At 34.6% G+C, this 23,945-nt stretch overlaps 2 protein-coding genes across 5 annotated transcripts; both read right to left on the bottom strand.

Moving 5' to 3' along the window:
- Positions 1-238: 238 nt before the first annotated feature.
- LOC105348903 (uncharacterized) lies at positions 239-3,441 on the bottom strand. The gene is made up of 3 exons (XM_034477217.2): positions 3,362-3,441; positions 1,654-3,020; positions 239-1,200 (listed from the first exon to the last, which is right to left on the bottom strand). The coding sequence occupies exons 2-3, from the start codon at positions 2,686-2,688 to the stop codon at positions 493-495; spliced, it is 1,743 nt and encodes a 580-aa protein (XP_034333108.2). The 5' UTR covers positions 2,689-3,020; positions 3,362-3,441; the 3' UTR covers positions 239-492.
- Positions 3,442-4,464: 1,023 nt separating this feature from the next.
- On the bottom strand, positions 4,465-23,743 carry LOC105348902 (proteoglycan 4). 4 transcript variants are annotated; one of them, XM_034477215.2, is made up of 9 exons: positions 23,636-23,741; positions 21,696-23,116; positions 12,811-13,016; positions 11,122-11,283; positions 10,103-10,222; positions 7,773-7,838; positions 5,927-6,109; positions 5,576-5,724; positions 4,465-4,901 (listed from the first exon to the last, which is right to left on the bottom strand). In XM_034477215.2, exons 2-9 carry the CDS (start codon positions 22,827-22,829, stop codon positions 4,897-4,899), a joined length of 2,025 nt encoding a protein of 674 aa, XP_034333106.2. In that variant the 5' UTR covers positions 22,830-23,116; positions 23,636-23,741; the 3' UTR covers positions 4,465-4,896. The 4 variants fall into 4 exon arrangements, 2 of the variants coding, with proteins under 2 accessions (XP_034333106.2, XP_011456802.4); XM_011458500.4 differs by lacking the exons at positions 21,696-23,116; positions 23,636-23,741 and adding an exon at positions 13,677-15,715; XR_004603063.2 differs by lacking the exons at positions 4,465-4,901; positions 5,576-5,724; positions 21,696-23,116; positions 23,636-23,741 and adding an exon at positions 13,677-15,716 and having other exon boundaries at positions 5,972-6,109; positions 7,718-7,838.
- Between the last annotated feature and the right edge of the window lie 202 nt (positions 23,744-23,945).

Genomic DNA, 23,945 nt, shown 5'->3' with positions numbered 1-23,945 from the left:
AGTGAAAGCTAACTGAACCTAAGTGAAAGCCCACTGGGCGGATCTAACATCTAATTTTAATTAGATTGCGACAAATAATTCTTGCATCAATTCCATGGAATCAGCCAATGAACAGCTGGGTTTTTTTTTTTACCACACTTCTACATTTCTGACATTCAGAGCTTCAAAACTGACTTTGAACAGTTTACATGCTTATTGTTTGATAAATGGCAATACACTTAAAATGAGAAAAACTAGATTTCATTTCCAATTTCTTTGATCCTTTAACATGCTTAAAGTGATGGTAGTGACTAAATTTGCAAATACATTGTAAATCTTTCTTACAGACTTTGCAGGAAAAAGCTTCTCACTGGTATGAACTTTGATGTAAATTTTTAGCACCATTTGCAATCAACATACCTTAACATGCTAATTCTGACAGTAAGAATAATGCTGAGGTTTTTTTTAAGAGAGTGAGCAAACATTCATACATCTTCCCACATACTTTACAATTCAATTTAACGTTCCTCTCTTTTTATGAGATCTTTTGTGAGCTAACAGGGAAGGGCGAGAAACGCTCCTCATGCCACACACATTACATTTAAAAAGTTTCAGCAGGCCATGTAAACTTCTGACGTGGTCCTCATACAGCGGCTTGAAGAAGAACCTTCTACATTGAGCGCACTCATATTGTTTCTTGCCATCCCTTCTTCTTGTATTCAAGTTTTGGAAATGATCTTTCTGGCACTTCCCACACAAATGTTCTTTATGAGTTTTCTCCTTCTCCTCTGAGGTTTCATTGGACACAGTTTCATCCAGCTTATATATTTCAAGTGATGTGAATTTGGTACCACAGACACTACAATCAAGTTTTTTAACTCGATGAACACTTAAAGTTGAGAAACTTTCTCTGTTAGTCTGAACCCATGGCAGTAATAGTTCCGATTTAGTGCTCTTTGCATAGTCCAAAGCAATCCCATGCACATGCCTAAGATGCGAGAAAGTTCCTGTCTTTCCAGTGAATACTTTATCACAATAGTTGCAGATAATCAATTCATTCTCATAGCCATTGTGCAATTGAACATGAATCTGCAATTCCATGGCATTGCTGAACTCTTCATTACAAATTCCACATTTGTAAAAACAGGATCCAATTTCTTCCATTCTTTTCTTCTCTCTCATTAACCTCGATTCTTTGGTTTCAGTAGGCCCAAAGTCTCCCTGCAAAATTGCAAAAATAATCAAAGCATCCTGAGATGATGGCATAAGCAATACATGTCCCCTCCCCCCTCCAATTCTAAAACAATTGTCCTCGTATGTGCAGACAAGGAGGGAGAAAATTCTATGAAAGTTTTTTTTTTATATAAATTTTTTTATAAATATATAATAAAGGAAAATCTGATTAATAGCAATAAAAAATGAAAATTAGAGTTGTTTCAAATTAATTTCTTCATCAATTTTGGGTTCATTAGAGTCTATATCAGGAAGTCCAAATTTAACAATTTGCAAAACCGTAACGAAAATATACTGCTATCTGAAAAATGGGGACAGACCACAAAATAGATTTCAGTGGTCTCATCTGTGGGGGATTATTAAAGTAATAATAATGCAAAAATTAGACATGTAAAGGTTTTTTTTTGGTTTAGTTTCAAGAAATAATAAATAAAAACTCACTGGTCCTAATACAATTTTCTCCTTTCCTGCGCCAAAATGTTGAGGGCCCATTTTCAAAATTACGCTCTGTGTTGGTTTTTCCAGAGCTTGACTGGCTGAGTCTGGCATCTGAACTGGTTCTGTTAGGACTGGGTAGTTCTGTGCTACAAAATTTGTATTACCTGAAGAACCGGTTCTGTCTGGTTTATCCTTAATCTCAGGTTCTTGAATTGGTTCTACTTTGACAGGGTCACTACTGGAAGGTGCTTCAAAATTTGCATCTGATGAAAAAATCATATCTGGTTCATCTTTAATCACTAAGTCTGGTTCATCTTTAATCACTAATTCTGGTTTATCTTTACTCACTAAGTCTGGTTTATCTTTCATCACTAAATCTGGTTCATCTTTAACCTTAATAACTACATGTGGTTTTTTAACCAGATCTAATAGGTATGGGAAACTTTGAGCTGCAAAATTTGCATCTACTGAATAGGACAGACCAGGTTTTTCATGATAACCAGTAACCATATCTGGTTCTGAAACCAAATTTAAGTGAACAGGGCAACTATGCTCTTGAAAGATTGTGTCTGATGTACTGGTGATGTCCGGTTCATCTTTAATCTTTATATGAGGTTCAACTTTGACCTCAATATCCACATCTGGTTTTAGAACTGATTCAAAATTAAAAGGACAACTAACTATAGGTGCTTTGAAATTAACTGCTGATGAATTGGTCAAGTCCGGTTCATCTTTTATCTCTACATTTGGTTCATCTTTAACCTCAATAACAACCTCCGGTTCTTGAACTGGTTCAAATGAGACAGGGTAACTTGTCTGTTCTGCAGTCATGTCAAGTTCATTTTTATCCTCAATAACCATATCTTGTGAAGTTGTAGGAACATCTATGTTGTTAAAAATCACCCTTTGTTCATTCAAATTGTCAACTGCATTGATACGTAGAGCATTGCATGACTTGAATGGATGTGTCACTGCACTGGAGTTCAACACATTCATTGGATTTATCCTGTTCAGACGATTTGACACTGGAGTATTCATTTCTGGACTGGTAATATCTATATTAACTTCCTAAGGCCTTTTCTATGGTACTCACAATTGGATTTCATGTATTACCTTGAAATAACAGGATAAATAACTATTTTTGATTCATTGTCAGCTGGGGTTTCATGAATTATCATTTGCTCAATCTGTATCCCCCTCTATCACCCAATGATGAAAAATTGATATGAAGGCTAAAAACCAGAGGTAAAATCCTAGGCACCTGTAAGGACAGGCTTTGCTGATAGGAAAAAGGTACAAAGGTTCCCTGAGACTTTTACAACGCCTGGGCACCATGAAAAGATGAATACCGAAAAGATGTGGGTCCTATGCTGCAATCAGAGAAAAAAAAATGCATAACTAAATGTACCGTCAATATCCGATAAAAATGCTTATATAAACATATATATCGATGGCCTTACTAAAAACGTAAAATGCATTATGTATTTTAGCTGTTTAGAGTGGGTATCATAGTAAGAAGACAAAAAGTTAGTAACGAGTCCCTACACTCTACACCCAGGCTACAGTAGGGTTTGCTGTGACATGCTGGAAGTCACACAGCTGTATTCGACTACGTACATGATATAAACTGTGCAACTGAATCATAGACCCTTCAATATACATGTATTATCATGTCCCATAAAAAATTCAACCGCAATTAACAAAATTTTACCTTTGAGTTTTTGCCCAAAAATTCCTCAAGTCTGCGTGAGAAAAAAATCTAAATGAACATCGAACCCGATGAAAATTCATCATGTTTTTCGGTCTATTTACTTTGATCCTACCTTCTTAATATTACCAACATCAATATGCATACCCCCCCCCCCCCCCCCCAAAAAAAAAAAATCAATTATGCTTACTTTGTGTCAATTGATACTTTATTTCTTCTTCTTAATACCTTGCTTTTATTATTACATTTTTTTTTGGGGGGGGGGGGGTTTGCCTACACCAATAAGTAAACCCCCCCCCCCCCAAAAAAAAAAAAATCAAGTGTCCTTACTTTTTGTCAATTAATACTCTTTAATTTTTCTTCTACTTAATATCTTGCTTTTAAAATTACATTTTTTTTTTGGGGGGGGGGGGCAGTTTTTGCTTCAATTTTTGCTAACAATGAGATCAGGAATGTATATGTGTCTGGTGGTCATACTATTAATTTCCACATCTTCAGCCTATATCTTTTTGAAGCATAAACATGCAGTCTAACACATGCTAACAGGCAAAGCAGAATAAATTCAAAACCAGAAAATCTAAAATCTTTGTTCTGACAGATCGAGCATAATAATACATATAAATTAATAGTATATAAACAACCCCCAAAATACAATATAGGCCTATAAATGTCATTTTTACCCCAAATCAATAAGGTTCCATAAAAAAAAAGAATCAATACATTTATATGTATAAAGTTTTATTGCAAAAACTGAAAAAATAATCAGTTTTTAAATGACAACCATTTCATGTACATATACAGTTATATACAGCATTCTAACTATGACCTTTTGACCTAAACTTAACTGGGGGTCTTTTAAAGAGTCCGTGTAACTGTTATATGTACCTCTAGTTCAGCAGATTAATTGTATCACTAATATATCATCTAGCTGAGTCTCCCTCTTGTTCATACTGCTCTCTCCCCCTCTCTCTCTCTCTCCCTCTCTCTCTCTGCGCCACTATTACTTACACAATGTGGTATGTATCAATAAAATAACAAGTTCTTGCACACTCATTAATTTCTTTGTATACAAGGAACAGGTACATAAATACCTATTTTCATAAAGGTTTTTAAAATTCAATTGTGACAAGCAGAAAAATATGTCACATTTTTGGCTATTGCACTGGTTCATTTTGGTTTTAAATCAACATTTATTTAGTTTGCATAGTCTCTGGAAAATAAAATTTTCCCATACTGCACACTGCATACTACCCAGAAGTACTTCCGACTCCTGTGAAAAGCCTCTTTGTGCAAAGAGAGCTGCCATATTGAATATTTTAATGGTAGCACACATATATTTGAATTTCATTGCCATTAGATTTGCAGCGTAACACAGTTTGCTTCTTTGAACATGGTTCCACCAAACTGTACGAGACAGCAATGTCTAGTTATGTGCCTGCCACAGGGTTAAGTTGGTTGAACACATCATCTCTCAAAATCTATATTTTGAAAACTTTTTAGCCAGATGTCGGTTAGAATTTACAAACTGGTATCTCTTCTTATCCTGAAAATATAAAACAATTCTTTTATTTCATAATGGTAAATATTTGCACGTAAATATGTACTTATAATATAGCCTACAGAATTCTGTTTGAGTTGTGACAGGTAACAGCTTATACATGTACTTAAGCACCGAATGACAATTTTCTCTAGATTCGGAAAATGATCAATATTTTTGTCAAGTTTGGGAAGTTTTATTAATTAACTGGTACCTACTGAATAATTAAGCCTCAAAGACTTCCTTGTTTCACAGTGTGTGCACTGAATGGGATAGGTATACATGTACGTCTATTTAAACATTAAAAAATTGTAATGATGATATGTTTATTTTAGAACAAAAACAAACTTAAACTTAATCATGTGCAATATTAATATTATATATAGATATCTGACACGTAAATTATATTTATTTGACAAGTATTTACCCAAATCAACTACGATATACACTAGCTGTCAGGGTTATTTTTGCCCTGTGTAATTTTTGCCCTTTGACACTTGCAAACAGCCTTACCCCATCATGATTTCACTAAGACATTGTTGTGTTTAAAGAGAGATAATTTGAGACACTGGGATTTGCCCAGTCCTAATCTCACCTGCTGACAACAAAGCGAAATGTGCAAAATTAAAACGATGACGAATAATTCCCTGTATACAGTATAGATATAAAAGCATATATACCTTTATATTCATCTTCTTCTACAGTATCTATTGATTCTTCGTCTCCTGTGTCTGTTGATGAAGTGTCAGGTTCAGGCTTTGTCGTATAAGGATGGCTTAGTACTGGTGATGAAGGTCGGTGCTGATAGGTCTTCTTCCACTCTGCATACCTTTATATTGAATATGATAAATCTATGGAGTTCCACATTGAATTATCATATTTAAAATAACATCAACATGATTTCCACTTGGATGCCCCTCAACCATTTAAAACATTTCAAATTTGTAGATTATAAGACTTCAACTACTGAAGATTCCTCTACAATGTGACGAATTAATGTTCTTTTAAATCTGTGAGAAAGTATTCCTTACTGTTTATCTTCATCTTCTGTTGATGAAGTATGAGATTCAGGCTGTGTTGTATTAGGAACACTGGAACTTTGTGCAGAAGGTAGATGCTGCGAGATCTTTTTCAGTGAATGCCTTGTCATATAAGGATGGTTGGACATTGATGCAGATGATGGCTGCTGAGAGCTTTCTTTCCACTTTTCATACCTTATGAAATACAAGAGGCCCAGGGGTTACATTGCTCATCTGGACAACAATACAAAACTGACATAACTCTAACAGCTTTTTTTTTTTATCAGATATCAAATATGAAAATATCTGTAAAATTTCACATTTTTTTCTCTCTCTATTTTGGCACATTTCATAACATTCTGCTTCTTCTTAAGAATGAAGGTTTTTAAAGATAATACTCTATTTATTCCTATGTAAAAATCCCCCCTCCTATTTTGGCCCAACCCTAACTCCAGGAATCATGTTTTGAATGAACTTGAATATACACAATTTGGGGACACTTCCATATAGGTTTCAAATTTTCTTGCAAAAAAGTTTTTGAGAAGATTATAAATGTTCCTATGTAAAAAATTTTACCACTTCCCCAACCCTACCCTTTCCCTAAGGATTATAATTTGAACAAAATTGAATCTACATTACCCTAGGTAGCTTCCACACAAGATCCAACTTTAATATCCATATGGTATGTGAAAGGAAGATTTTAAAGATTTTTGATATTCCTATGTATAAATTAGACCCCTCATTTAGGCTAAACTTGTCCCACAGGGGATTGTGATTTAAATAGATTTAAATCTAGAGTACATAAGAATGATTTCACATAATTTTAAATTTTTTCTGGTCAAATGGTTTTTGAGAAGAAAGTTTAAAAAGATTTTCCCTTAGAAATTACAAATTAAATTTTGACCCCCATTGTGACCCCACCCTACCCCAAGGATCTTAATCTGAACAAACCTGAATCTACAACATCCAGATACTTAAGCATGAATTTCAACTTTTCTGACCAAGCAGTTTTCCAGAGGAAGTTTTTTAAATATATATTCTAATGTAAAATTTTGACCCTCAATGTGACCCAGCCCAACCCCGGGATCATGATTTGAAAAAACTTTAATCTACACTACCTGAGTAAGCATCCATACAAGTTTCAACTTTATTGGCAAAATGATATTTCAGAAGAAGATTTTTTAACAAATGAATCTAAAAAAGTTTACATTATTTCTTAATTATCTCCCTTGCAGAAAGGGCACGTCCCTTGGACAAATTTGAATTCCCTTGGCCCTTGGAAGGTTTGTGCAACAACTACTAAGAACAAATTTTGGTCAAAAAAGCTCACTTGATGATTTGGCTCAGGTGAGCTAATAATAGAATAAAGTTAAATCAAAAGATCATCAACACAGCCTCTATTGGGTGCCCCTAAAGTATTAAAAACATTTCAATTACTAAATCATAACACTGCAGCTACTGATCAGAAGATTTATGGAATTACAGAGAACTGAATAGAAGCTCTTAATAGGTGTTACCTCCAGAAAAGTCTTAACTACCAGTAATGTTTTGATGAGCATTTGCCCAATCAGATCATAGAAATAAAGGTTGAGACATAACTGCTTGTGACTTGAATGAGAGAGAGAGAGAGAGTTAAAAGGGGTAAATTTTAGGCAACAAAGATGAAAAATTCATCATTTACAGAACAGTAAAGAGAAATAAATAAAATATTTAAAGGTCTACATATTGCATGTATATATTCTATATTGGTGCAACTTTAAAGCGTTTTACAATATGATTGTTAAAATTTCTTTTGCCAACGACCTGTCAACGTAGTTCAGTGTTATGTTTTTGTAAAGTTGTGGAAAGTATTCCTTACTGCTCATCTTCGTCTCCAGAATCTGATGAAGGTAGGTACTGAGAACTCTTCTCCCACTCGTCATACCTAAATAAAACAATACTGTTTTAACAAGAGCTTTCACTCTCACTTTTACTCATGACAAACTTCAAATTGATAAAGGTCAGGTCTACCCATGGTTAACTGTCCATTCATTGGCTAATATAGATATACAGGTAACTCTCGATGGCTCGAACTTCGATCCCTCGAAGTTCTTGATCGCTCGAAGTGAGTCTAGGGTCCCGATTTTTTTCCCTATATAACTAAGCAAATTTACTCTTGATTTCTCGAACTCTTGATCTCTCGAAACCCTTGATCCCTCGAAGTCAAACTGAAGTCCCGTTATTCATAATCTATAGTTTTTTACTCTCGATACCTCGAAGTCGCCCTTTATCTCCAAGCGCTATACCTAATTAACACCTACATGGTCATTTAAATTGCTCCAGGCGTTAGATGCAGGACCCGTGTCACGGGTTGTTTATTTAGGCGACACTTGTCCTGTTTGATGATTGCCCATACCGATACCTAATCTATAATCAACACCAACCATTTTACGATAATTTGGAGACGCAATGAAAATGAGAAATTAATTGAGACGAAACGATGATATTGAGCCATGGTCAAATTTTAAAATTATAAAACTGAAAAAAATTATGTTTAGCAGCATCATTGTCATTATAATGATTATTCCTGAACAAGTTCTTACAGCTGGTGAAGGACCCGTACAGTGGGAACAATGGGTGGTACTCAGTTATCACATTTATGACATGTCGATCGTCTCGCAGTACAGTAGTACTGAGCAATTTGGTCTTAATATGATGCATAAAATAAATAATTATTATGAATTTATTTAATAGTTATTTTATTCAGTTTTAAAGAAAAACATCAATTTCTGTATATTTTACTGAAAAGAAAACGTTGTTTAAGCACGTGCGTAAGGTTAGCACTAAATAAATGGCTGAATCATAACATCCGGTAAGACTAATTTTAAAACCCGTCGGTCAACCTGGAAAATTCCGAACTCTTGAAAACTCGAACTCTTGAAACCTCGAAGTTTTTCTTCGGTCCCATGGACTTCGAGCTATCGAGAGTTACCTGTATATTTACATCCACCAAGCATGATGCCCTCTATTTGTTGGAGACAATGGATTGTTATTTTGACTTACATTTTATGATTAATTTGTTAAAAGAAAGATGTATTCACTAAATAAAAACAATTTAACGAGGCCGAGTACAGAACGAGTACGCACGCTTTCGCGCAGCGTTTCATTTGCATTGTGACGTCATCTTTTTGCGTTGTTGACGCCATGGCGTGATAGTTTCAACTGCAGATATTCAGCGAAATTTGTTGAAAATAGCTCGTTTGATGCGTAAAATTGATCTTATATTGTGGAATAAACATACATGTCTCGAAGTATAAGCTATATTTGGGCTCGGGTCGAAAGCGTGAAGAGGGTTCAGCAAGCCTAGCCCTCTCACGTTTTCTTAACCCGCCTAAATATAGCTTAATTCATATACTTCAAGACAGAAACCGTGTATTTTATATTAATGACCCTTAATATGTGATGTTATGTTTTTATTTATTACATAAATATGTCTGAATGTTTTAATAATACTATAAAGATCACCATTTCGCTTTTGTCAAATAAAAAATAGCGACTATATGACAAACTGGGAAATTGGGTATACAAAAAAAACAACTTTGATAAGATCCCTGGAACAAACCAGGAGGTAAAAGGTTTTTTTTATTTGACCATTTGATGCCTTTAAGCAAGAACTTTAATATGTAGAACAGAAAAGGAAATCCCTAGGGCAGAGGTTTTAAAAAATGTAAAAAATGTGCAAAATTGATACATTTCAAGCAAAATCCCATAGGGTCCTATGTTAAAAATTAACAAACTTTGAGATGACCCCCTAAACAAACGGTGTGGTAAATGTTTTATTTTTTTATCTTAAAATAATAATTATATCAGTAGAAATTCATGTAAAAAATTTCATTCAAAAATCTAGGGCAGAAAAAATTAGACCCGGCCTCGTTAAAAATGCTTTCTTTGATGATTTATGGGTGTTACGAATGTAGTAGCGATATAATTGCAGAATTTTTTTTTTTCTGCAATGTTGCCACCATCATATGCCGCATGAAACTGGATCGTGACAACAAATGTTCGCCACTATGTCTTATCTTGACATGTGTTGTTATAACAACCATACAAGTACTGGTTTGTAGCAAGAAATATTTGTGATGCAAAGTTCTCGCTAACCCTGCTAAAAAGGGAAAATTTCTCGCATGCGAATAAAAGTTTGTTCCTTACTCTTCATCTTCTTCCCCAGTCAATGTTGATGAAGTATCAGACTCTGGCTTTGTCATATAAGAATGGCTTAATACTGGTGAAGGAGGAAGGTACTGAAAGGTCTCTTGCTGCTTTTCATACCTATTCGAATATAATAAGCAAAAGTTTAATCAAATAAATGAACATCAACATAGCTTTTCTAGGATGCCATACAACAATTCCAATTCAAAACATTCCAAACGATGATATCCCTGAACATTTGAAAACAGCCCCCTTTTTATTCAATGAATACAGAAAATCTACCATGCGTTAGATAAATTTTAAACAAGAGTGAATAAATATGACACAGTTTGATTAGTGTTGATAGCTTGGATCATTATGAGTGATACATTATTGATACATTATAACACAGTAAGGCACTATGTTCTCAATGTTCACATATAGATAAATTTTGTCAAAATACATTGACCAGCAGGAGAAGAAAAATGATCCTATATTTTTGGTGCTTTCATATTAAGTATTCTATGAAGAACAAATGTAAACAGTGTATTCCAACCATAAATACCGGTAATGACTTTCATCTCCTATGTGGTTGGTTTTTTTTTTGTTTTTTTTTTTTTTGTTTTTTTTTTTTGGGGGGGGGGGGGGGTAAGAAAAATATTCCTTGAAAGTACAAGCAGTTGAACTTCGAAATCTCATACACTGATATCTCGAATACCATTGATATGTCTACTGGTAAGTGATTTGTAAGTCCCAACCAATTATTTTTTAAGTATTTTACCCTTAGTATCTCAAATACTCGGATATCTTGAATTTTTTAAACAATCCTATCTAGATAACAAAGTTTGACTATATTTCACGGATAAAGATTACAGAATAAAAAGAGAAATTCTGAAATTTATTCTTTGACTTTGGCCCATTTTAAATACTAGGTAAATATTTCACATTATACTTTCTAGATAGTAAGACTTCAACTACTAAAGATTCCACAAAAATGCATGTGAGGAATTTTCTTGTAAATTGTGAGAAGTATTCCTTACTGTTCATCTTCTTCTACAGTATCCATTGATTCTTCCTCTCCTGTGTCTGTTGATGAAGTGTCAGGCTCAGGCTTTGTATCAGGTTCAGGCCTTGTCGTATAGGGATGGCTGGATGTTTGTGATGGAGGTTGTTGCTGAGAGACCTTTTTCCATGTTTCATACCTTATTTAATATAATAAACATGATAAACATAAGTTGAATCATAGTCTTTTGACAGCCCCTCAACCATAAAAACTAGATCATAAGACTTCAACTATGTACAATAGCACTAAAACATGAGGAATTCATGCCATTGTATAATTTTGAGAGGTATTATTCATGGATTTTAATACATGTACCATGTCTCATTTTTATTTTTCTGACGGTTAGCCAAACATTTATGCTTGCAATTTTCAATTCTCCTAATTTGATACAAAATTACTGAATTCTGGAATTTTAAAGAACTTGTGTAAAATAAGGAAAGATTAATAGCTGTTACAGACTACAATCAGAGTTTTATAAACAAAATTAATACATAATAGTTAGTATATAATAACCTCATCAGTGTGCGAAATTAACTTTTTTGTACTATAGACAATCGGTCTACAACATTTTCAAAATCTATAGACCTGACTAATTTTCTATAGACCGAAAACAACAAAAAATATTATTCTTTATTTGTATTGTAATTTTATTCAGGGTGAACATGGTGAAATAACCTGGTACTTCACAACACAATAGGAACTAATACTATAGGACATGGTGAAGGGTGCCCCGCTCTAAACCCACACACAGTGACATTGCCTTGTAATGATTATTTTGTAATACCAATCAAATAAACTGAGATAAAGTAAAAGAAAATAGATATATAAAATACCCTATTCCCTTGAATACTGTAGTTAACACGATACAAAAGGAAACAAAAGCGCAGAATCTAAGACAACGTAAGGAAAACTGAACGTCGGTCATGAATTCCAGGTGTGCAGTCTGCGAATGCGAAAACTAGAATAATGTATGACTATCCAGAGTTTTTTCCAAGGTCTAGCACCTTGTGAATACTTCAGTTTGTCAAAAAATGACATGCTCTGAATATTGTTTTTGACTTTTAAATAGCACATGGCATATACATTCTGCTTCTTATCGCAGTGTATTTAAAAAGGTCTTGAGTAAAACGTTCAACCGACTAGACGACAGGCTGCGTTTGTTCTATAGACAAGTTGGTCTACAAATATTCGAGTTACTATAGACCGGGCGTATTTTCTATAGATTTTGTCTATTGGTCTACCGTTAATTTCGCACACTGCCTCATAAAGGCAACTTCTTGGGCCTTTCCGACAGAGCACGTAAACACACCTCGAATGTATTACATACATTGTAGGCATCCATGATAACCCTCTTTTTTTTATAAAACTTGATATAAACAATGGTTAAACACATGTGTTGAGCATGTTGAGATGTAGACTAGACTTCATTAAAATCTTTATGGGAAAAGACTCCATTTTGTTAAAAATTTGAACACCATGAAGGTTAATACATTTGAGGTGTTTTCCGAGCTCCGCTAGAAAGGCCGGGGAAGTAAAACTAAATAGCCTCATTAACTTCTTTGACATCAGACAGTTAATTTTCAATTAAACAAATAAAAACAATTTCTCCGAAAATAATACCAAACATATGTGTTATTGTTATCAATCAATTAAAAATATGACTGACTGTTTTAGCAAGTAGCCAGCGAGCTCATAGTTCAATGAGAAGTTAAGTTCCTCCTTGACCCGGTTCCACTTCTCAATGTGTGGCCCGATGAAGATCTTCTCTTTGTACCGTTTTCTGGCCAATTGCTTTTTCCTTTCTCTCCTCTCTGACTGGCCCCTTTTACAATCAGGATGATGCCTTTGCTTTCCATTCGTTGTAATGACCATCTGAAAAAAAGCTTGTGCAATTTCACATGACAACAAATATTATATATTTTTTTTAATTATGGAATGTTTATCATATCCAGATAGAGAAAAAAGGGTATTCTTAAATAAGGTTTCAATTATATCTGAGAAGAAAAATATAATTTATCTAAGATTACTTTTATTACTTTTAAATGCAAACAAGATTGTCTATGGTTATCTTCATTGTCAAATTCAAAAATTGTTACATAACTGATAATTAAAATGGCATGGTTAAAATTTTGGTCAAATTCTATATTTCTTTTTTTATTATTTACAATGCACAAGGCTCGTGCCCTGATCCTGTTTTCATAGGTTTAATATACCAGTAAAAGATCTTTTTCCAGCTGATTTGTTTTCTTCTTATCCATTTTTAGCATAAATAAACATTTTATAATGCTCAAAACATTACTCAAGGTCTTAAACTGGAATTTCCACTTCAACATTCAAAATGTAAACAAAAGCTCTGTTTACATAGCAAAGAATTGTAAGCTCTGTAACTCGCTTATAACTCAATGAATAACACAAAATAATGGTTGCCTATTTAAATGCCTTACTGAAGCATTGTAAACATTAAAATCAGAAAAATTGTTTTTGACCCAAATTGTGACCATGCCTTTAAACTAAAAATAAAATTCTATATACTGTAGCTCTGGAGTTCGGAGTTTGACCGGCTGAATCTGGTTGTTGAACTGGTTCAGTGTAGAAAGGGTATCTCTGACCTGGGAACATTGCATACATAGAACTGGTTGTGTCTGGTTCATTGTACACCTGTCTGTCTGGTTCATTGTACACCTGTCTGTCTGGTTCATTGTACACCTGTCTGTCTGGTTCATAGTGCACCTGTCTGTCTGGTTCATTGTACACCTGTCTGTCTGGTTCATTGTACACCTGTCTGTCTGGTTCATAGTACACCTGTCTGTCTGGTTCATTATTCACCTGAATGTCTGGTTCATAGTTCATCTGTATGTCTGGTTCGACTTTCACCTGTATATCCAGTTCATTATTCACCTGTCTGTTCTGTTCATTGTTCACCCGTGTGTCAGGTTCACAGTACACCTGTGGGTCCGGTTCACAGTTCACATGTATGCCTGGTTCAACTTTCACTTGTTTGTTTGGTTCATCTTTTACCACTGTAGCTGGTTCAGTTGATGAAACATCTTCGGTATCAATGATCATCCTGTGTTCATTCAAATCGTGTGCAGTATTTTCACTTTGGGAATTGCATGAATTGGATGGAAGTGTCCTTGTGTTCAGGTTCAACATATTCATTTCATTAACCTTATTTGGGTAAATAGCCACTGGTGTAGCAATTCCAGAACTATTTGAAACTGTATTTCTCAGATTTTCCTCACAGGTTCCTGTGGTTTTTACTGTGGTGGTGCCCTTTTGATTTGGTATATCAAGCTGGTTGATCTTATCAATAATTGGACAAAGAAGTGTTACTTTATTCATTGTGTTGGTTTTTCCTGGATTTATCTTTGAGCTGTCAACTTTCTTGGTGAACTTTAATTTTTTTCTTTTCCTAATTGCCTCTCGAACGTCTCCTAGGTTAGTAACTTGATGTTCACCCCGAGAATTTTGTTGAGTCATTGTTCTGGAGAACTCATTAATATTCATTTTTGCACACACTGTATCAGAAGCACTTTGTGTAGGCAAAGGTAGCCGGCTCATGTTGAATCCCTTTATAGACTGTGTTGGAATTTCCATTGCATTTTGGCCTCCATTGATTAGAGACACTGGCTTTAGCCTTTGAACAATAGATGTATTCTCCGGGCGAACCAGGGCCAAAGGCGGAGCTACATGTATCACATTCTCAGTAAGACTTGTTGGTCCGACCTCAACCATGTTAGGCATGCTTTGGTCAGATGATGAGATTACTTGATTATTTGATTCAAGTTCACTAGCAGACCTTTTCCTCAGGTTTTCCATGACGACAATCTTAATGTTCAAAATGCTATCTACTAATTGCCATGAGGGCTTTGACAAGTTGTCAAGTTTTCTATGATGATCTTATTCAAAATGCTCTTTACTTGTCATGCGAGTTTCGACAAGATGCCATTTGCTGGACCATTGGAACACAATGTCATTTCTCCCCACTACTGGTCTACTCTCTCAACTATTTTATTCAATGATGGCATGTACTGCAATTTATTACCTTAACACCAGATGCAAAGTCCTATCCTCCGACTAATTCTGTAAAAACAGCTAGGCCTTGTTAATCAGGATACATATATGAACATGGCTAATTCACTGGCTAAAATGTTGGAAATGTTGAAATCATAGTCCCTTTGGTAAAGGAATGATTATACACTGTTTATTCCTGGTCCCGTTTGGTTTTTCTATTTATTGATATTTCTATTTTTCCCTTTCAGCGGAAAGCCTATCAGCGGTTAGTAGACCCTGCACTTTAGTCTTCATGATCGATGGGTAATATCCTGAGCAGCTGAAAAGTTTTTACCGTGTGGCAGCGCCTTAGTCCTTCGATAATTCCAATGATCTTGGGTTGTGCTGGTTGAAAAGATATAAGGTTATCTAATGTTCCTGGATTAAGATGCCGTGATGCTTTAAACACTTGATAAAATTACCTTTCAAATTTAAAAACAACTTTGGTTATTTGGTAATAGCATAAAGGTGCCATATTGTTGACATAAGAACAAAATTAATAGAACATCTAACCCGATGTGAATTCCCAAACCATTAATAGCAAGGGGGGGGGGGGGGGGGGTGCCTTTTTTTCGCAACAATTTTTTTTCTTTAACTTTAAGACTGTTTCAGAAATTTACCTTTTGAAAGAATGCACCTTAAATTCTGTAAATATATTCTTGATGTTCACAGAAAACATAAATTTTGCAGCGTTCAAAGTTCACAGGCGTCATGATATTTGATGAGTCTACCCCCCCCCCCCCTTGCAATTTAGATTACATATAATCCATATATAAACAGTTGTACATGTCTGGTCATCTTCTCGAGCACTGCAATGCTCAATATGTGATGAGATTGTAAAATCATCCGGTTACAAAGGGGCTCAATGATAAATATAAGAAAATGGAGGGAATTTTTTTTTTCAGGATCTGTATAATACAACATTGTTCAGAGAATTTGTATATGACTCCGTCTTGTTTTTAGAGATGATTTTGACAAATTTTTATCTATACTAGATGAACTGACAAAAGTTAGAGCTTTTCTAGCTAGGCAAATTGTGTTTTAGAAGATTTTTTCAAAATATTTTCCCTTAATTTATCTTAATTCCTTTGTAAAAATTTGACCCCACCCTACCAACGGGGGTTATGATTAGAACAAACCTAAATCTATACACAACCTGAGGATATAAAGCTTTTCTGGCTGCTATGTTCCTATGTAAAAATTCGACCCCCCTCCTATTGTGGCCCCATCCTACCCTGGGGATAATGATTTGAACAATCTTAAATCTACACTATATATACCTGAGGATGCTTCCACACAAGTTACAGCTTTTCTGGCAAATCAATCTCAGAGAAGAAAATTTTTCAAGATTTTTCTATAAATGTTTCCATGTAAAAAATTTGACCCCCCCCCCCCCTCCATTGTAGCCCCACCCTACTCCTGGAGAGTGCATGATTTGAACCAACTTGATCTACACTACCCGAGGATGCTTCCGCTCAAGTTTCCGCATTCCTGGCTTATCAATCTCAGAGAAGAGGATTTTAAAGATTTACTATATAATTATATTCCATGTAAAAATTTGACCCTCCATTGTAGCTCCATCCTTCCCCTGTGGATCATGATTTGAACAAATGAAATAAATCTACACTATGCCTGAGAATGCTACCACACAAGTTTCTGCTTTTCTGACCAAATGGTTTTTGAGAAGAAGATTTTTGAAAAATACTAACAAATTTTCAATGATTTTAGTTATCTCCCCTTGGAAATGGGTGTGGCCCCCTTCATTTTAACAAACTTAATAAATCCCATTTAGCTAAGGATGCTATGTGCCAAGGTTGCCCAGTGCATGGTTTAATTTGGAGAAGTCGAAAATGTAAAAAACTTAATAAATAATAGACTGATGGATGCCAGACTAGAAGTGATCAGAAAAGTTCACTTGAGCTTTCAGCTCAGGTGAGCTAAAAAGGGTGTTTAGGACTTATAAATCACTATGACATACTCAAGTTTTTGAGATATCAATGTTCAGCTGTATATTAAGTATTAATAGGATCACTTCCTCGCAATTGTGATTTTCACCCTAAAATAATAAATCAACAGTAACTTTTCAAACATTCTTTTTATTTTATTAACATCAAGAAAGCATCTTGCAAAATGTTTTAAGTAGACATTGCTGCTTTCACTGAAAGTATTTGAAAGATAATAGGCATATATATGGGCTATATCACTCCCAACAATTTATAGAAATTTCCAATTCTTGTGAACTTAAGCACGACTTTGCCCACAGAGCTATCACATGTTATTCAATATTAGTTATAGCAATATACATTGAACCATTAGTAAGAATAACTTCCTTTTATACAAAGATGACAAAACATTGAAGATTAATTGTTCATACTTTATATTTCAAATCAAATTATTTTCAGCTCTTCTCGAGCATTCATGAAGAAAAAAATATGCAAAGAGATCATCAAAGGACTATGTGTGGTATGGTCAAATATCTGCCCCCGATTTCAACCAATTTTTAAATAATATCTTATAAAATTCAAATTTTCATAAATCATTGTACAGAAGATGCCTATCACTGTAATTTTGATTTTACTTATCATTGCTTATTCGCTGTTTATCTATGACATCACCTAAATGAAATAATTCCTGCAAATTTTGCAAACAAATGAAAATATTCTCATTCTTGCTTCATACTTTGCATTCGGAAGTAAAGAGCGCAGGTCTGCTCAAGTACGATTTTCACATGTTTTTTCTCAGATAGTTATACACTTAATACTAAATAATGGTACTTAACGTAGCTCGCGGGTTTGCTGACGTCACAATAGGAATCGATGTTACGAGTTGACCGTCAAAGTAAATTCATATTTTTTTTTAAAATGACAAATGAGATATTTAGAAGTACCCCGGTATAAAAGAAAATACTTTAAAAAGCTTATATGCGGTTTATGACTGTTTATACAAAGATTTATAATATCATGTGCTGAAAATTTAAAGATGTCACATACATTGTCACATTTTGTTCTATAAAGATAAAGAATGAGTGTGCGTTAGAACTCTTCCATTTAAAGTCATGTTTTAAAATAGAATGAATGCATTAACTTCGCTTTTTTTTTTACAATTATAACTTCCGTAATCTGTACTACTGATTAAATTCTTAAATTTCTTTTGGCTTGAGATAACTGTTTTATTCGATTACTTACTTATAATGTCAGTAGTTGCCTACCATTTTATTTTTGCATTCATTGACTCAGAGTTTCATAAAAACAAAAATAGCAATTTTCTGTATCTTTACAGCCTTACATTAACTGCATTTGATAACATTCACAATAATGTCTAATAAGCATTTACATGTTCTAAAATGTGTTAAACAACTATAGTCTTATCAATAAATGCATTCCAATTTTGGTGTTCTAAGAAGTAAGGAAATGATGACGTCAGGCTAACGTCGTAATGAAAATATAAGGTTTTGAGAAATCTTTTAAATCTTAAAAGTTTTTTTGCCAAAAATTGGCCGAGAACACATACTAATATTTTTTTATGAATTGATTCATAATTATCTCCTCTGTTTTTGTGTTGAGTATGATTAATTTCGTCTGAATCGTTTAAAAGTTTGGAGCATAGTTTTGTAATGCGTTTCTCGGTTAAAATGTGCGTTTTACTATATACCGGTATTTCATTGAAATGGCGTTGCTTGATTTTATTAATGACACTGTATTTGAAACCCAATAACATTATTACCGCGCAGACGAATCTTAAATAAATTTTAGAAATAAAACTATAAAACCTATGGATCAGGTGGACAAATTTTCAAGGTAGGTTTTCTCACAAGCAGGTAAACCCGCGAGCTACCTTAAGGAAGCCTGCTCTCGATGTTTCCCCATCGAAAAACCACCAGAAAATACCCATATTTTGCTACAAAACAAAAATTTATTTAAATAAGGCAAACTTCATGACGTCATTTCTACATTATGGCGTCACTGTGGTGATAACCTTTTACACCCTTATTTTCAATATGATTTCTACTACCTTCTACCTTATTTTTAGAGCTCTTTATTAAACTTTGATTTTGGGGACCAAAAATGCATAATACCGCACATAGTCCTTTATTAAGGTTGACATAAAACACCAATTATATATAATCAAAACGTTGCAAAAGTTTGAATCCCAAAATAGTATCTTACAGATGACTTTCTGACAAAAAGATGGAGTCTAGACTAGGTTTTTTGTAAAACTTCAAAGTGGGTTGAATTTTAAATTTTCAAAAATAAATTTTGGATTGAACTGAGCACTTCATGTTTTACTTAATAGTATTGCATGTATGGATCTGATCATCTAATGCTTTGTTTTTAGGTGATGTTGCAAATGCACTACACTATCGAATTGGGCTGAACAAATCTTGCACACATGTAGCGGACTTTTTTTGCAACTATCCAGTATGTAGATGATGCCTGCTTTAAGAAGACCCTGACCTTCTGACAAGATGCACTGTGCTTTGTGTTGCTGGCATATCTCTCACAGGTGCACTGTATTGGGTTCATGGTCGTGTGTCGAAAGAAGTGATTGGCATTATAAAATCTCTTGTAACAAATCTTGCAGTAAAATCTTTCACTAGAATGTATTTTAATTCATATGCAGCTTTAAGTGGAGACTGTTGCTGAATTTTTTACTACACAGAAGACAAGACAGACTACGGACTGGAACATGAGAGTTCATGTGAAGCCCAATGTTGCTGAGGCTCCTGAAAACTTTTCCACACATGAAACACTCAAAACCCTTCTGTTCGACTTCCTGTATATGTTTATTTCTCACGAGAGATTTCCAAATGAAAATTCTAGAGAAACACCTTCAGCAGACCGGGCAACAATGAATTTTCTGAGTTCAATTTGCTTCCTCAAACTTATTTCTAATTTTAAAGACTTCCTGCATTTTATGCATTCGTTGTTTGTATCAATGGAAGATGGACTTTCAAAATTTCTTTGATAGAACTGCCCACAAAATCTGCACATCTTAGCTACCTTTTGAGAACACCTATTCTTAAGATGCTTTTCCAATAGAGACTGGTTGGAAAAAAGCTTGTCACATATTGGGCATGTAAACACAGCTATAGCAATGGCCCTTTCAGGTATATTGTGAGCTTGCATGTGCTCCTTAAATGCAGAAATCTCTTCATAATTCTCTCTACACACTGAACAGTGGTACCTCAAACTCCTTTGAAGAGCCTCTTTGTTGTTTTCCAAGTGAACACAAACATTATGCCGCTGTGAAGAACTAAACAAGGTAGAACATTTGTCACAATTGAACATTATTTCTTTTAGCTGCACGCCATGAGATTTGCAGTGTAGCCCAAAATCTTTGCATGGAGTTTGCTCTAAACAGATAGGACATGCTTCTGTAATCAAAGACTCTACAAACTCCTGACACAGCTTCTGATGTTTTTCCAGTTGCTTTCTGTTGGAACATTTGGATTTGCAGCCAGTGCAGTGTAAATTGCTGTGCCCCCTAAGATGCCGGTTCAGTTCCTCTGCTTCTGCAAATGCCTTATCACAGACTCCACATTTAAAAAATTTTCCAGACTTCTCTAAAAATTCGTTAATATTGTCCTCTTCATCCTCCTCCTAAAAATATAACATGCTTAATGTGAAAATAACATTTTAAAGGTCACGATTTTGGTCAAAAACTGTTTTTTCGATTTTAATGTTTACAATGCTTTGGTTATGCATTTTTAATAGGCAACCAAAATTTGAGTGTTACTCATTGAGATATGAGCGGGTTACAGAGCTTATCATTCTTTGCTATGTAAACAAAACTTTTGTTTACATTTTGAATGTTGAAATAAAATTCTAGTTTTAGACCAAAAATGAACGTGTTAAATGTTAGGAACTGTTTATTGCAGCTTTGCTAGCCAAGGGTTACTGATCCACACCGCTTCTCACTTTAGTGATTCCTAAGTAAACCCAGGGTTTTGATTTACTTTCTGTTAGGTTGGGTCTAATCGATACTGTGTGTCATTTGATACAAGTACATGAATGCATACATAGGGAATCAAAGTAATTAACCGTATATACAGTCCCAGAAATGTTCCACTGTCACAATTGAATGCCGAGTGAATGATGAGCGCACGCTGAACAGAATTTGATGAGTGCTATGAACAGCGAGCGAACACAAAGTGAACACTTTGTGAACAGTGAGCGCGAACAGAGCACAGTGAAGAGTGCAGGTGAACGCACAGTCAACATACTGTGAACTCATGGCAAATGGAAAAGTAGGACGTTTCAGGGACTGTATTCCTAATTATATATATGCAAATATTTACTTTTGTGATAACTTCGTTTTGCATCAAATAGTAAGATTTAGAAATAAAAAACGCCAATTTATTATTACAATTTCATTTAGTTTAAATCTGTCCAAAAAAAATAAAATTTAGATTTTCCATATTCTAAAGATGTGCTTCTCACAATTTTATGCTAATTTTAATTCTTTGTGTATAATTACGAATCTACAGTAACCTTTTACCTTGGACACATCAACTGAGGATTGGGTTTCCTTGGGAGCTGATTGTTGTGGGGCAATATGTCTCTTCCTTGAGCTGGTCCTATCAACAACTCCTTTAATATCACTCCAACTTTTTACTGGATTAGGGGAGACTGGGCAGTGAGAAACAGTGTGTATTGTTGTACTTGGTGAGTCCTTGGAGAACTGTTTTGAGGTGTATATCTTCTTTCTGGATAAAGAATCATTCTGGCAATGTGCATTCCCTAAAGACATATGTGAACTTTCCAAAGAGGAATCAGTTATTGTTAGATTGGCTTCATTCTGAACAACATGGGAGAGCGAAGGTTCAAGAGAAAAATAAGGTATGCGATGTTGGTCCGCCAAACTGGTACCAAATATGCGAAAATCATTTTCTGTATTTATCATCGTAGAACTACACTTGCTTCCTGACAACATTTGTGAATTCACTGAGTGAGACGTATTGACCTCAGACTCATTCCAACCAGTCAATCTTGCATCAGATATAACATCCTTATCTATTGATTCAGTTGCTGCAACGTCGTTTTCAGTTTTTATCACAGTAGAAACTATCGGTGTGAATAAAGCAGGAGATGCCGTAGATTGATTGTGTCCTGTCAAATCAGAATAAGTTATAATGTCTTCTGTTTTTATGTTCTGTGAGATGAATGATTCATTTGCAAGATCATTTTCAGTTTTTGTCATATGAGGAATTGATGTTTTATCAGTAGCAGTTGATGTACATAAAAAGGGAGACTCATTGAGTCCTATCCAATCAGAATCGTCCTCAGTTTTTATTTTCTTTGAGATGTACGAATGACTTGTATCCAATGGTCCAATATTTGAAGGCGTGGCAGTTTCTACTTGCTGCAAGAATCTGTTATGATCTGTAGCAACTTTTGACCCTGATTGCTGGGGGTCACCAGGGTGTTTTGGACGTGGCATCATAAGCTTGTCACCAGGGTGTTTTGGACGTAGCACTACAAGCTTATATCTCTTCTTCGATTCTTGCTGACTCTTATTTGTTATACTGAGTAAATTTTTTATAACATCGGAATAACAGCTGATATAATTTTTGTTGGCATTATCAGCACTTCTGCCTGCAGCCATGTTCAATGGAAACTCCATAGAGCTCATTCTCAGCAGTTTTAGAATTCAACTGACAAATGTTTTTTTGTAGTTCATCACACTGCAGCTTTTCCAAATTCCCTTATTAATTGAAGATCAGGATAAAATGCTCTACTTTCACATGTCATGTTATCAATGTGTTTTGAGTTTCTTTGTTAACAATTATAAACATCTTTCCTGTTGTTAAGTAAGTCAAAACTGTAACATTGCCTGCTTCCAGAAGAAAATTTCACTGTAGGGACTTTAATACTCAAGTAGTGTGCTTAATAGTCCGTTCTAAACTTGAAGTGTGTCGCCTGAAACAAATGATGAAAACAGGATAATTATATCTTATCACACCACTTGAATCTATAATAATTTATTGATTATATTTCGACCCTCTCTCATGCTCATAGATTATGACAATAATTACAATATTGTACATTGGTCAATATTTCAATCAAGATGCAATATTTGACAGATATATCCTTAAAGGCTCCACAGGGAGACCAAAAAATTTGAATTTTGTTTGAAATTGTGGCAATGATATAATAATCTGAATAATACAGACTATCTTTATCTCATGATCACAAACACCTTAATTTTTATCAATCAGTCGCTCAATAAGCCAAATATAAAAAAAAATTCTACCTCATCTATATATAAACACACTTGTTTTTATACGTAACGTTGGAGGAGGTATTTTTTTTATATTTGGCTTATTGAGCGGCTGATTGATAAAAAATCAGGTGCCTGTGGTTGAAGTTTAGAAAGCTATCTACAAATAAGTTTAACTTTTCAAGGAATGCATTGTTCTTAAATGATTCTCTACTTACTAGGCTGTATTTTTGTACTGAAAATATAGCAAACATTGATGATTTGGTCATCCGATTTTCCAAAAACAACCCGTAGTGTTGAGTGTTATTTGAATACCGATCCCGACTTTAGAGACGAGCAATTAATGCTTACAGCATGAATTGCTCACCTGCTTGGAACAAATTAATATTGTTATATAGGCGCAGATCAAGGTCACTCCTACATTAGGGGGCTTGGGTGAAGGTGGGGGGGGGGGAGCAGGAGAGGCACAATCATGCCATGAAAATTCAAAGAAAGTGAGCGCACAAGATTGTAAGTTTGCAGGAATCC

Source organism: Magallana gigas, chromosome 9 (assembly GCF_963853765.1).
Source record: "Magallana gigas chromosome 9, xbMagGiga1.1, whole genome shotgun sequence".
NCBI classification, from domain to species: domain Eukaryota; kingdom Metazoa; phylum Mollusca; class Bivalvia; order Ostreida; family Ostreidae; genus Magallana; species Magallana gigas.
The sequence above is the reverse complement of the archived record's forward strand: the minus strand, read 5'-3'. Positions and strand labels throughout refer to the sequence as shown.

Bases quoted from the DNA above. Each gene is read 5' to 3' on its own strand.
- LOC105348903 (XM_034477217.2), bottom strand. From the start codon at position 2,688: ATGAATACTCCAGTGTCAAATCGTCTGAACAGGATAAATCCAATGAAT. The intron at 1,201-1,653 runs GTGAGTTTTTAT...GCAATTTTGCAG, and splicing joins AGAAAATTGTATTAGGACCA to GGAGACTTTGGGCCTACTGA.
- LOC105348902 (XM_011458500.4), bottom strand. From the start codon at position 14,963: ATGGAAAACCTGAGGAAAAGGTCTGCTAGTGAACTTGAATCAAATAAT. The intron at 10,223-11,121 runs GTAAGGAATACT...ATATTCGAATAG, and splicing joins ACTGTAGAAGAAGATGAACA to GTATGAAAAGCAGCAAGAGA. The intron at 7,839-10,102 runs GTAAGGAACAAA...TGTTTTATTTAG, and splicing joins ACTGGGGAAGAAGATGAAGA to GTATGACGAGTGGGAGAAGA.